At 41.5% G+C, this 14977-nt stretch overlaps 1 protein-coding gene across 4 annotated transcripts in view; it reads left to right on the top strand.

The window, feature by feature from the left end:
* Positions 1 to 14977, top strand: part of cpne1 (copine I) — a 28553-nt gene that overhangs the window by 4522 nt on the left and 9054 nt on the right. For 2 of the 4 annotated variants that reach the window (XM_074638784.1, XM_074638792.1), the window contains one exon: positions 1610 to 5685. The exons of 1 other annotated variant lie outside the window; for it this stretch is intronic. In XM_074638784.1, coding sequence (XP_074494885.1) covers positions 1638 to 4337 — 2700 coding nt within the window. In that variant the 5' untranslated portion in view covers positions 1610 to 1637 and the 3' untranslated portion in view covers positions 4338 to 5685. Of the gene's footprint in view, positions 1 to 1609; positions 5686 to 11443; positions 11729 to 14977 lie in introns of those variants that run through there. One more of the 4 variants, XM_074638812.1, reaches the window with a different exon arrangement.

Below are 14977 nucleotides of genomic sequence, written 5' to 3' on the forward strand. Positions count from 1 at the left end.
GATAAATCAGTCCTCACAGAGACGAGATGTAACCTGGCCCTGGTGCATGCTTGTTTCAGAAAAAATAAGCAAAAATCTTTGATGAATTATATCACACATGACAAATGTTTCAGTCTGTTTTGCACTGTAAAACACATTTTACCATGTTTCAATTGCTATGAATTTGCAATATGTAACATCAGAGACAGTTGGGTAGAGAATGTACCATGCATCAGTGCAGCAACAGCTCTGTCAGTCTGGAGGTCTTAATTGTTTTGTTCCTCTGGGAACTTTCTTTTCTTTAAGGTCTGTCTTGTACATATACATATGTACTATGTATATGTTGTAGGGCTGTAACGGTACATGTATTCGTCCCGAACCAATCGGTATGCAAAATCCTTTCGATACATCCAGTCACCCAAACAGCTGTTTATGTCTACTATTCACACATGCAGAACAGAAATTCTGGAGCGCGATTTTAACCCGCTAAGTTTTGACAGTGTATGCGCTAGTTGTTAATCAGCTGTAGCCAGCTGTAGCATGCTAGTCGGCTTAGCCCGGTTAGCCGGGTCAATCAAGCTCACTTGGCAACGATTTGTGTCAGACTGTATGCCGATATTGTTCAGTTGAAGTCGAGTTTATCTGTAGATACACTTGAAACATTAAATCACGACGGCACCGCCTGAATGTGTCAATTAGCAGAAGGAAACAAAAACAGACTGGACGGCGAGTCCTTCTCCCCACAGCGTTCAGGCAGCCCCCCACTGCAGATTCAGACCGTGCCAAAGTGCTATAGAGTGTTTATTGCTGTGTATATGCAACCATGCTCGATGGTAGACTATACCAAATTAAAGCATATCGTCAAAGTGCTTGAGCCACACTACAATGTGCCTTCACGTATGCATTTAAGTCGGTCTGTTTTGCCTGCCAATATGACACTATTCGAGTGCCTTACCTGTTACATTATGGCCAATGAGCCACTTTTGAATGTTAATCATTTTCAAAATAAATGAACACAAATATTTTCAGCATTTTTTGTTTCCCCTGTTGTAGCAAAAACATTTTGAACCGTGACCCCACAACCGAGGTGTGTACCGTTACACCCCTAATATGTAGACATATATGCATATATATTCAATGTAATATGTCAATTGACAGTGTCATTTCTTACCAAATATTTATTTTACAACACTTGGAACAGATTAATGAACAGTGGAGCTATGCTAATGCACAAGAGTGCTTCTGTTTAGGTTTAACAAAAAGTCTGACATGCAGCATGATCTCTTAATTTTCAAAAATCTGAAACAAGTTCATCAAACTTACTAATGGCTGCAGGTGGATGGAGACTGTTTTAGTTTAGCTTTTTGGCTAGTTTCCTGCTAATTTTTCACCCCCATCCCCCAAACCTCTTCCAAATACCACTGGTTTCCAAATGTCAGGACCAAAAAATGGGTGCATAAAGTTTTAAAATAGTCTTTGGGTTATTTTGAAGAAACTTAAATGTAAGCAGTGTTGGCTAAGCCTTTATTAGCTTACGTAGTCAGATCAGAGTTTCCTGAGGAAACATCTGGAAACCACTGGTCTCCCTCTTTTTGCTCTTCATCTGACGGTAGTGTTGCTTTCTCCCCAGGTTGTAGGGCTGTTGTTTAGCAGTCAGTATGGCGGTAGTCATCAGGCTGCAGGGTCTGCCCATAGTGGCCGGCACCATGGACATCAGACACTTCTTCTCTGGCCTAACCATCCCTGACGGGGGAGTGCACATCGTGGGGGGTGAGCATGGTGAAGCCTTCATAGTCTTTGCCACTGATGAGGATGCTCGCCTGGGGATGATGCGTACAGGCGGTTCCATTAAGGGCTCCAAAGTGTCCTTGTTGCTTAGCAGCAAGACAGAGATGCAGAACATGATTGAACTCAGCCGCCGCAGGTTTGAGGCTGGGGCGGGCGCTGTGGAGACGGCTGCACCAACAGCAGGAAATGCCAACCGACAAGCAGGCACCGCCCCCATACCCACAGTGCAGCCAGGGCAAGGAGGGAGAAGCAGTAGCCATGGAAACCAAGGTTTCGGCCACGCCCCAGCCTCAGTGACGGCAGCAAGCTCATCTCACGAGCCACCAAGTCACAAGGCAGTGGTCAGTGTGGTGCCCAGCTTCCCCAACAGCTACAGCTCCGCCCCCACAATCAGCACAGCTCTTGCATCGCTCAATGCAGGACCCCCACCCATCCCTCCACTTCCCAGCATGCCTTCCATGCCCCCCATGCCCACGCTGCCCACCATTCCAGTTCCTCCTCCAGTGTCTTCCCATCCCCCTGTACCTACTGTCTCCCCCCTCTCCCAAGGACCTCCCGTGCCTCCTATGTCCCACCTTTCCCACATGTCCTCCATGCCTCCCTTCAACCCCTCCCTACCTCCCCCAGGAGGAATGGGCTCCGGCCTCCCTCTTGGAGCCCCCAACCCCATGTTGTTCAACCCTCTCTCCCCTCTGGCCTCTCTGGGCCTCCAGGCCCATATGAAAGCTGCTGCTGCCGCAGCCGCCGGAGCTGGAATAGCCCATCCCGATGAGTTGTTTGTCCTCCTGCAAAATCTCCCGTTCTCCTGCTCAGAGATGGAGGTCAGGGAGTTTTTCCGGGGTCTGGGGGTGGATGGGGCTCGCCTGGTTAGGGATGGGCAGGGTCGGCCAACTGGCAGGGCTATGGTCAAGTTCTTCTCACCCCAGGACAGCTTCGAAGCTGTGAAACGGGGAGGTGGCATGATGGGCCAAAGGTTCATTGAGATCACCCCGAGCTCTGAGCGTCAATGGGCCAGCCTCAATGACGGCATGATAGGCCATGCGCCTCACAATATCAGCAAATTAAATAACAGCAACGAGTTACAGGACCAGCATCATCGCCGTGGTAATGCCATGGCAGGAGGCAGGGACCAGCGAGGAAGGTCACGATCTCCCCACCGTCAGGAGTTCTGTGTCTACCTGAAGGGCCTTCCCTACGAGGCCGACAAGAAACAGATAAAGGAGTTCTTTAACAATTTGGCCATCATGGAGGACAGCGTCTACATCGCCTACGGGCCCAACGGGCGAGCCACAGGAGAGGGCTTCCTTGAGTTCAAAGCAGAACAGGACTACAAGACTGCTCTGGGTGCTCACATGCAGTACATGGGCACCCGCTTCATCCAGGTCCACCCAATCAGCCGGAAAGGAATGCTTGAGAAGATAGACTCCATTCGTAAACGTGAAGCATCACAGGGTGATGGCAAGAACCAGGATGGCTTGAAAGTTCCCAGGAACTGTGCCCACATCACCAACATCCCTTACAATGTCTCCAAGAAGGATGTCCGTGCCTTCCTGGAGGGTGTGGGGCTTTACGAGGACACCCTTAAGGTTCTGACAGATAGCCATGGCAACGGTTTAGGGCAAGCTATCTTCCAGCTGCGCACAGAGGAAGACGCCCGTAAAGCTGAAAGACTGCACCGCCAAAAACTCAACGGCCGCGATGCCTTTGTCCACCTGGTGACCTTTGAGCAGATGAAGGAAATTGAGAGGAATCCTCCTCCTCAGAACAAGAGGGGCCAACGCAACCAGAACCAGCAGAACCAAATTCAGAACCAGCACCAGCAAGCCCAGCCCAGTCCCCAGCAACCTCAGATTAACCCATTTGCAGGGATTAGTGGGGAGGAATTTAACTTTCTCAGAAACACCATGGGGAACCTCAACAGTGCCCCCTTTGTGACTCCATTCTCAGCCCCAGGAAACGGGCTGGCAGGCCCTCCTCCTCTCCCTCCTCTGGCAGCAGGGCTGGGGGACGTGAATCTGGGCGTGGCTCCTCCACTTGTTGCTGGTCTTCCCGGAGCTCCGATCCTGGAGCCACCGGGCTTTCGACCCGGAGCAGCAGGAGGAGCTCCATTCAGCCAGGATGGGCTGAGAGGGTTGGTGCCCTTTGACAATGCCAACAGAAAAGGAGGTGGAGGAGGACAGCCGAGAGGGGGAGGGGCTAACAACAACCAAGGACGTCCAGGGGGTGGGGCTCCTGGTGGACAGCAGGTGTTCACTCCAGGAACTGATGGTCTTCGTAACCAGCCGGCCCCTGGAGGATCTAACAATCCCAATGGTCAACGCGGTGCTCCTGGCCCGACAATTGTAAAGCTTCAGAACATGCCGTTCACTGTAACCGTGGACGAGATCATGGACTTCTTCTATGGCTACCAGGTTCTGCCAGGCTCAGTCTGCCTGCAGTTCAGTGAGAAAGGCTTGCCAACTGGCGAGGCCATGGTGGCTTTCCAAAACCACGAGGAGGCCACTGCCGCTGTCATGGACCTCAATGACCGACCTATTGGAGCACGCAAGGTCAAGATAAGCCTGGGTTAAAGCCCCACCCAAAACAGACTTACTGTATAAAAAACATGTTACACCTACCTGGATCCAGGTGAAACAAAGCCGACATAAACCATATCGGATTCTGGACTTTTACTCAACTACAGCCCAGTTTAGACTTGCCCTGCCATTGACTGTCGGTCAATACTGAAACTCCTCCCCCCTTCGTGTAGATAATGGCAGGTAAGCCCCGCCCCCTGCAGTATGTCCAGTAGGAAGACTCTGATCCAGACTTTACTATTACCTGCAGCTCCTCCACTGACTGGTAGCACAAACTGATGATGATGATGAGGATGATGATGATGATTATGTTGATGTTGGCAGAATTTTGGTCCTCTCTTACCCTGTTTCCAATGCAGCTTTTTGTCAAATCATGTCCAGAGTTGACACGCTGAACATACTCACCTGTTTTGTTGTTATGGTAACATCACGATTATGAGTTTGACAAACATTGTCGCTGTACGCGCTTAAATATGCTGTGCTGCTGTGGTCTAAAATGTAAATGCTCTGTTGCTATGGTAATATCCTAACATGCTCTCTTGCTATCGTAAAATGATGATGAAATGCCACAATATGTTGCTATGATAAAATGTTTATGCTCCGTTGCTATGGTGAAATGTGTTGCCATGGTAAAATCTTTACATTCTCTGTTGCTACGTTAAAATCCTCACATGCTCTGTTGCTATGGTAGAATCTGTTGCTATGGTAAAGCATGTTGTAGATGAAAAGCTTTTCTACCACAGTGAAGTGTTGGTTCTCTGTTGCTATGAAAAAGTCTTCACATTCTCTGTTGCTATGGTAAAATTATGATTAAAAGCTATGTTGCCATGATCAAATGTTCATGCTCTGTTGCTATGGTGAAATGTTGACATGCCCCGTTGCTAGGGTAAAAAAAATAATACTGACATCAAGTTCTGTTGCTATGGTAAAATGTTGACAAAATTCTGAATTGCAACACTGCCCTGTTGCTATGTAGAGGATGTGGGATGGACAGATTGCTGACTCATGTTTTATTTTGTAAATAATGACTTTCGGCCACTGAATCTTTTTCCTCTGTCACATTTTTCTGATGTTGCTGTGTTTGAACAATGCCACCCCCTCCCTTTCCCTTTCTGCAGCACATACTCAATAGGTGTTTGGACTTTGGAGCGCTGAGATGAAGTCTGTAGCGTTTTTAGTTTGGTAGCTTTTTGTTGTTCGTTTGATAACTTTTTGGATGTTTCCACCTTAAAGCTCCTTTTTGTTTCTATTGTCAGTGTGAACAAACTTGTATGATCGTATAACCATACATGATGTGGAGTCTCCTTTGCTTTGGCTAATAAAAGGACATTCCTGACGCTCACCTGGGATCACCTCTCTCTGACTGTCTGCTCTTCACTGTCTGATGATGGAAACCTATCTCTTTATTTGAATTAATTACTTCTTTCTTTATGTTGTAAAACTTGAATGGAAGTATTGGTTGGTTTTGTTTGGAATACAGATGACCTCACCGACATCTTCAATGCAATATAAGGTACTTAAAATGACTCTTCAATATTCAGCATGCTGCAGTCGAGAGCTGCTGGGTTGCTAATACGTTTGTTTTAGATCCTTTGCGTTAACAGTAGAAGTTTGTTAGTGAACTATTTTTGTATTTCTTCGCAAAACTTAAATCATCCCTTAAAATCTTTTGCACCCACTTTGTGTTGTGGTTGCATTGCAGAAATGTGGATCAGAGCCAATAATGCGTAAACTATTGTGAGGTACCGCAAGTGACCGTAAAAGTAGTTTACTGTGACCTTTCGGGGGTTGCATAGTGATAAAATTAATTATCTGATTTTATCAAGAAAGTGCCTACATTGATTATATTTAAGGGAAACTTTGCAGATTTTCAACCGGCTTTGTACCATTGCAATGTGGGTGAGCAGGGATCTCCGGAGGGAAGCCGAACATCGTTCATTTTCCCATACTACCCACACTGCAACGATACAAAGCCGGTTGAAAATCGTCAAAGTTTCCCTTTAGGTCTTTAACTCAGTTATGGAGAGGTTAGGGTTTAATGATCAGGTTCATGTAAACATAGTTTAATGATCTCAGAATAGCTGTTTTATGTCCTTCATGTTCTATTCAAGTGGGATGCATCATGTAGTCTTTGCTCTTCCTTGACCACAGAACAAAGCAGAAATTTCAGAAGAGAAATATGAAGGACTGCATAGAACAGTTAATACAATTTATCCCCAGATAATAACATATTTAAAGGTCTTATTGATAACGTTTTTATGTAGACAAATAATAATAAAAAAATAATACATCCGCAGAGCTTTTAGAAGAAAGCTGAATGTTATGTTTATCTCTGGAAGATATCTGACGTTTGGTTGACGCTTCTAATGAGGTTTGTGAGCCAATAGTATAACGACGTTAGTATCTCTGGGTTGTCAGCAATCAAGTCGCCACTTAGTGTGGAAAAATGGATAAATGGCTGAGTTTGCCACTGGTGTCTCCATCAGGCTGCAGGATAACTGAGTATTTACTGTGGCAAAAAGTGACAACTGATGTTAGCACGTATTAACTACCTTAGCTTAATTGTCTGAACATCAATAACCCATAAAATTACAATTTGGCAGATTTAAACAAAGCCACAGTTTAAACAACTACCAACAGCCATAGTTTTGATTTCAACATTAATGGCCTAAATCTTTTTAGTCACCACAGCTTCATGCTGCAGATAAAATAAAGCGTTCGTTATTTCTGTTTAGTCCACACATGCTGACTCTTGTAGAAATGTTATAGTGCTGAACCTAACAAGCAGGAAGCATCAGTTGAAGTAGTTTTGTCTGAAGAGGGACCGTCTGCTACTTTCAGGTAGTGGTTAACCTCCAAACAGGTACACTGATAACAACGTTCAACTGGTTGTGTGTGTGTGTGTGTGAAAGAAATGGATAAACAGGCTTTAATAAAGTGAACTGAAACCCTGTCTAGATAAATGGTTGGTTGTGTTGGCATAGATGATTGCGTCTCTGTGTTGTGGACCTGGTGTGTGGAGAAAATGAAAACATACATTGGAATAAAAGAAAAATCCTGATGACAGACTTGGTTTCTGCGAAGGATGTGAGTCTGAACAGTGAGTCTGTGTGGGTGAATGAAGCATTCAACCTCCCCCCGCACAGATCAATAGACAGAAGGCAGGACTTGCAGGTGAGTGACAGATACAACAAGCTCCATTCAAAACATGTAGATTGACCATAGATTATACAGTATACAGTCTGGGAATGACCGATACACTGATACATTTTTGTCATAAGACAGATAGATTCTTAATTGTCCTTTTACAAGGACATTTGTTGCCACATAGTGGTAAGTAGATGGCAGCGTTTAGATAATAGACGGTGGCCTATAGATGGTAAATGGTGGCCTGTTGATGGTAGCCTGTAGATGGCAGCGTTTAGATAATAGACGGTGGCCTGTAGATGGTAAATGGTGGCCTGTTGATGGTAGCCTGTAGATGGCAACGTTTAGATAATAGATTCTGGCCTGTAAATGGTGGCCTATAGATGGTAGCATTTAGATAATAGATGGTAGCCTGAAGATGGCAGCGTTTAGATAATAGATGGTGGGCTGTAGATGGTGGCCTGTAAATGGTAATTGGTGGCAGCCTGAAGATGTCAGCGTTTAGATAATAGATGGTGGGCTAATAGATGGTAAATGGTGGCATGTAGATGGCAGTGTTTAGATAATAGATGGTGGGCTAATAGGTGGTAAATGGTGGCTAGTAGATAGCAGGATTTAGATAATAGATGGTGGCCTACAGATGGTAAACGGTGGCCTGTAAATGGTAGCGTTTAGATAATAAATCGTGTCCTATAGATGGTAGCATTTAGATAATAGATGGTGGGCTAATAGATGGTAAATGGTGGCCTGTAGATGGTAGGGTTAGATTATTGTTGCATGTAGATGGTAAATGGTGGCCCGTTGATGGTAGCATTTAGACAATAGATGGTGGGCTAATAGATGATAAATGGTGGCCTGTAGACGGTAGCAATTAGATAATAGATGGTGGCCTGTAGATGGTAGCGTATAGATGATAGATGGTGGCCTGTAGATGGTACTGGTAGTGTATGGTGATCTGTAGATGGTGGCATCAAGGGCCAATTTTTAATGCTCTTATTTTATTTTTGATTTTTTTATAAAGTAATAGATCTCTTGAACTGTTCTTCTCACCATAGTTTTAGTGCAGGTCATATAATGTGCAGTAGCTCAGTCCATATTTGTAGTTTGGGAAATAAACAAAAGTCCAGTTCCAGACTGCTGTGTCTCCTTTGCAACTGAACTGTTGTATAACATCCAGTATTCACATATATTTTCCCCAAAAGTCTGTCTCACATACAGTATGTTGTGTTTAAGCTTGTTCCAGCTCTTCATTGAAGCTGCATGTTATGAACAGTTTCTTTCCAGAGAGGTGGATCAATAGAGGATGAGGATGAGCAGGAGCTCAGTATGTGGTGTGTGTGTTTCTGTGGATGTGATTTACAGGGTTTAATAGAACACTGGTTCTGTACATGATGCCCTTTTTTCTGTCTCAAGACTGCATTTTTCTGTGTTTTGGTCTTTCTTGTTCTGTTTCCCATTAGTGATGTGATGCTCTGCTGCCCTTTCTGACTCCACGGTGGTTCTACTGCAAAGGATGAATAAAATGAAACTGTGTTGTTCTCTCTGAGGAGGTTTGATCAGGCTGTGTTGAGTTTGTAATGTTCCTCCTCTGCTCTTACTGCTCTCCATTATACTTCTGAGACTTTTCTGTTTTCTCTCTGATCATCTGAGTACAGATTATTATCAGTGCTTCAGCAACAGTACTTCCGGCCTGACTGTCTGCCCTTCAACATAAAATCACATAAATTTACTTTTTTTTTTACCAGTCTTGAAGTGAGTGTCAAAGTTCATTGGTGACCTTGAAAACAGTAGTATGACCAAGTAAAAGCCTAACTAAGGGTCCACTTAGTAGTATTTTCAGGAGATTTCAACTGCATGTCACAGTCTTCCTCAGTGGATGTCGTTGTCAATTGTCATCACAGCCATAAATCACCACCTGTTATCCTCTTGATCAAACTCCATCTGCTGAGGGAAGACCTTGAGATGTGATTGAAAGCTCCAGAAAAGTGGCATGATGTCGTATTTAATCACAACACTAAATTGAAAGCACAGATTAAAACTGGTCCTGTCAAAATAAGTAATATATTAAATTACATTTCTTAAATGTAAAGGCTGCACTTAATAGGCTGATGATTATAATCCAGCCAGAGCATTCTTTAAATTAAACATTGCACAACTCCTGAAATCATTAAACAACCTTGTAAAGCTGCTTTGATTTGTTTAGCTACTGTAGGAATCACTTGTCAGAATACTACTAGTTCAATACAACTGTATCGAAATATTCAATAGTGTGTTTGTTTGGCCAAAAGATTGAAAATATGTGATCTAGGACTGTAATTTGTATCATTGCTCTCACCTTTTATCTGTAAAACAAAGCATATTATTGCACTGGAAATCACAGAAACCTGCATGCTTTAACCTTTATAGCAATCTCAGTTGTACAATATTACAATGAAGGGACTTTAGGGACCATAGACTTTAATAAGATCATTAAAAATATTATTATTGTTATTATTATTAATAATAATAATAATGATAATAATAAGCAACGTGTCTTACTTACCCTACCCTTTCTTTTCTTAATTTTGTGCTATTCTCTTTGTGTTATTGGCTTTATGAAAACAGTAGGGATTTCTGGCACAACTTCAGCTACTTCGAAGGTGCATAGAGAAGGAACAACAATAAGGTTGTTGTTTATTGCTGGAGTTTTGGCCTCTTCTTATTGGCTTTGTGGCAACTTGCAACTTAATTCAGAAGCTAAATGAAATAATTTACAGCCATACTGATATTTAATGTTGGTAAACTGCAGAGTTTGTCAGCCATCATGAGGACAGTGCAATATGTTTAGACAGTGCAATATGTTAAATAGGGACAGTGCAATATGTTTAGACAGTGCAATATGTTAAATAGGGACAGTGCAATATGTTAAATAGGGACAGTGCATTTTGTTTAGACAATGCAATATGTTAAATAGGGACAGTGCAATATGTTGGGACAGTGCAATAAGTTTAGACTGTTAAATAGGGACAGTGCAATATGTTTAGAAAGTGCAATATGTTAAATAGAGACCGTGCAATATGTTTAGACAGTGCAATATGTTAAATAGGGACAGTGCATTATGTTTAGACAGTGCAGTCTGTTAAATAGGGACAGTGCATATATTTAGACAGTGCAATATGTTAAATAGGGACAGTGCATTATGTTTAGACAGCGCATATATTTAGACAGTGCAATATGTTAAATAGGGACAGTGCATATATTTAGACAGTGCAATATGTTAAATAGGGACAGTGCAATATGTTTAGACAGTGCAATATGTTAAATAGGGACAGTGCATTATGTTTTGACAGTGTAATGTGTTAAATAGGGACAGAGCAATATGTTTAGACAGTGCAATATGTTAAATAGGGACAGTGCAATATGTTTAGACAGTGCAATATGTTAAATAGGGACAGTGCATTATGTTTTGACAGTGTAATGTGTTGGATTTGTGTAATATTGGGCTATTGTCTGTGCAATATGGGCAAGACGGTAGACGGTGCAGTGCACTACCTGGGTGCAATACCTGCCATGGTGTGTGTGAGATAGTATGTGCCATTATGTACGTGGACTGTGTATGTGTTGAAACATCTGTTTCTGTGAAACTGTTTCCCTTGTCTTGTGTGAAATCGTTTATCAGTGTTGTTGATGCTGTTTTAATTTAGTGTTTGTAACTGCAGTTGGACAAATGTAATTTTTTAGTTTTTACATTTTGAGTATTAAAAGTCAAAAGGAGCAAAGCACTTGGTACAAGTTGATTAATTACATCCAGCAGTCCTGTTGCAAAAGAAGTTATTTGAAAAGGATTTGTTGTGTGGTGCCGCTCTTATTCTGAAGGATTGCTGCCGGAAGCTAGAAACGTCTGAATCCAGAGGGCGTGACTGACAGTCGTCTTGTCCAATCACAACGCGGTTGTGTAGCTGACTGTCCAATCAGAGCGCTGCATGACTGTGAGCCGCTCCCTGTTAGCTAAATCTGCCTAACGGAGGCTAAACGACTAGTTTCTGTCTCAGTTTACAGTTAAAATACTAACTCCAGCTGGGGTGAATCTTTGTAGAAAGTCTAACAGAGTGGTCAGGTAACGGGTAGTGCTCTCTCGGGTGTGTTTGCTCTGACTGAAGAAGTGTGGTTTCCTGTTCCGGACTGTGAGTAGTTTGTCCTCCGCCCTGCTGTTTGCTCCTGTGGTCTGAAGAAGATAAACATATAAAGGCTCTGATAAGGTGATTTACTCAGTTTATATGGACACAATGCTGCGTGTGTGTGAGTGTGTGTGAGAGAGAGAGAACTGGTATGTGTTTACTGTGCTGGTTTAACTGGCTGACTGATTTTACAGCCTCAGTTTAGCTCCATTCAGTCTCATACTGGTGTTGCCTTCAGGTGCTGCTCCATTCAGTCTCACACTGGTGTTGCCTTCAGGAGCTGCTCCATTCCATCTCATACTGGTGTTGTGTCATACTGATGTTGCCTTCAGGTGCTGTCTCATACTGGTGTTGCCTTCAGGTGCTGCTCCATTCAGTCTCTCATACTGGTGTTGCCTTCAGGTGCTGCTCCATTCATTATCATATACTAGTGTTGCCTTCAGGTGCTGCTCCATTCAGTCTCTTATACTGGTGTTGCCTTCAGGTGCTGCTCCCTCAGTTCACAGGTAGCTAGATCAGTGGTGCCAGTTCTTCAGTCACCTGAGAGATTCAATGATTGACATAATTGGTCCAGGAAACAGTCAGGTGTACTTGTAGGATCCCAGCAGAAGTTTGTGTTAAGGTGTGTCATTAAGCTGTTTCTGTTCAGAGGACTCTCTTGATGGTTGTGTATGTAATGTATCAGACAGCGGTGGAAGAAGTATTAAAGTCATTTTACTTAAGTAAAAGTAGCATTACCACACTATTAGAATACTCCATTACAAGTAAAAGTTCTGCATTCAGTTTTTTTTCTTAAGTATGAAAGTACTGGCAACAAAATGTACTTAAAAGTACCAAAAGTAAAGTACTCATTAGGCAGACTGGTGCCTATCAGTGTGATATTATTTCATCATTATTAATGACGAATCATATTTTTAGTTGGTTGAAGTGTGGTTAATTTTATCTGCGTCACATACTGTTAGGTAGTTTAATCTGTAAACAATGCTTCATATTTTATAAACTCATCACATGTTTTGTACGTAAAATCGTGATTTGAAAAGTAACTATAACTGCTAAATGTAGTGGAGTAAAAAAAAGTACAATATTTGCCACTGAAATGTAGAAGTGTAAAATAGTAATAATACTCAAGTAAAGTACAAGCATCTCAAAATTGTACTTAAAGGGGAGCTATGCCCATTTTCTAAATTCCTACATGGTATTCTTATGGTCTAAGACAGTCCAAAAAATATTAGTAAATATGAAGTTTTGTTTGTTGAGGAGTTGTTCATGTTTGCTAATATTTTTTGGACTGTCTTAGACTATAGGAATAACATTTAGGAATTTTGAAAATGGGCGTGGTTCCCCTTTAAGTACTGTATTTGAGTAAATGTACTTAGTTACTTTCCACCACTGATATCAGAGAGGGTCCAGGTTTGTTGAAGGCTAGATGTTGTTCTGGTTAAGAAAATAATTGTCGTATATTATTTGGCCACTTTGTGTTTTTACCAAAGTGATATGCATTTTCAACATCTTCCTCACAGTTAATTGGCAGCTGTTCTGATAATCAATTAACTTGTTTTAAGTCTTTTATCAATCAAAACTTCAATCATTCTCTTTTTGCAGTTTCTCTGTTTAATGTTATTGCAAATGGAATATTTTTGTGTTTGGATGGTTGGTTAGAGAAAACAACACATTAAGAAATTGTAATGGACGTTTTGTAGCTAATCAGTTACTGGAGAAAGTAATTTTCAGATAAATAAAAAACAAAAGGGGAAGCGCGACTTGGATCTGACAGAAATGAAACGGATCAGGTGCTCCTGATGCAGAAGTGGGTGTTATAATGTCAACAAGGACGGGAACGAGTCCCCCCCAAAGGTCACGGCGTTCTACTACTGTTAAAGTACAGAAGTTAAAAAAAAAACTTTAGTAACCTTTAAATTAAACTACGAAACCAACATGTATCAACTGCATTCATCAACAGATGAATTGATAATCAAAATAACCATTAGTTGTGACTTATCGTTGTTCCCTCTGTTCCCAGGTAGTGGATGAAGTATTCACATCTTTTACAAGTAAAAGTAGAAATTAGGAGTGTAAATCATAAGTTTCACCACGATATGATTTTATATCGATTGTCTGGACAATCTGATATCCCAAAGTTTACCACAATACAATATCGATTCAATTCAATTCAGGGGCCTGCGATAAATATGAGACGATATCATATGCCCCTTTAACACAATCTGTTACATTTATATCAACTCACAAAAAACAACTAAAATATGATTTGACCATTTTATTACTGGGCTCCTCCAGACAGTTAAATGAAAAACAATTTTTCTTTTTAATTAAAAGAATAAATGTAAAGTGGGAATTTCAAAATAAAGATTTATCTTAAAGATGAAGATATGTATCAGTTTATTCACTTTAACTAAAGACGTCAGTATTATCAGCAAAATGTACTTGTAAAATAACTCATGGAGGCAAAAAGGGCTCTTACATTATTATTCATCATACTTTGGATTATAGACTATAAGTACTATAATATATAGTACTGATGCATAATATGTAAACAGCATTTTAATGATGTGGCTGACTGTGGTTTAGTTTTTCCCATTTTATGTACAGTTGGGTAGTTTTAATTAACTGTATAACAATGTATTATATTATACACAGTATATATACAGTATATCATTGTAGGTTTTTTAAAATCCTCATGAGTAAAGTTAGTAACTCTTAACTATAGCTGCTGAATAAAGTAGTGGAGTAAAAAGTACAGTATTTCAGTCTGAGATGTAGTAGATCAAAGTATAAAGCAGTACAAGTATTTCAGAATCGTACTTTTAAGAACAGTACTTGAGTAAATGTACTTTTCCACCACTGGTTGTCAGGTAGAGAAGCTTCAGGTGATTATGACCGTTGTTGTCTTCGTGTTTAATAACAATAATGCAATGATAATCACTTATATAATCCATAATAATTATATCATTATCAATATGTGACCGTATAAATACACTAAAGCCCAATTTTTAGAGATAAATTCACGTCTGTCCCGTTGACTGAAATAGTTTTTTTTGTAGTTTTACTTGAACAAAGTCCTTCCAAAAATATCTCATCTCAGTATTTTCCTGTCACTTCAGGCTGTGACCACGTCTTCTTATGAGAGATAGAGATGTTATGATGTTGTGTAATTCACCACAACATCATACAGAGAGCCTCGCCCCTGTTTATAACCGCTGTAGAGGAAGATTCTCTGAGGCTTCCGCTGTGGGTCACTCAGTGTTTTCAGTGTCTGTTGGAGGACTGGCCGCTTCCTTTGCATGTGGAGAAGATAAGTTTGTACAGTCATAC

This window comes from Sebastes fasciatus, chromosome 1 (genome assembly GCF_043250625.1).
Source record: "Sebastes fasciatus isolate fSebFas1 chromosome 1, fSebFas1.pri, whole genome shotgun sequence".
NCBI lineage: Eukaryota > Metazoa > Chordata > Actinopteri > Perciformes > Sebastidae > Sebastes > Sebastes fasciatus.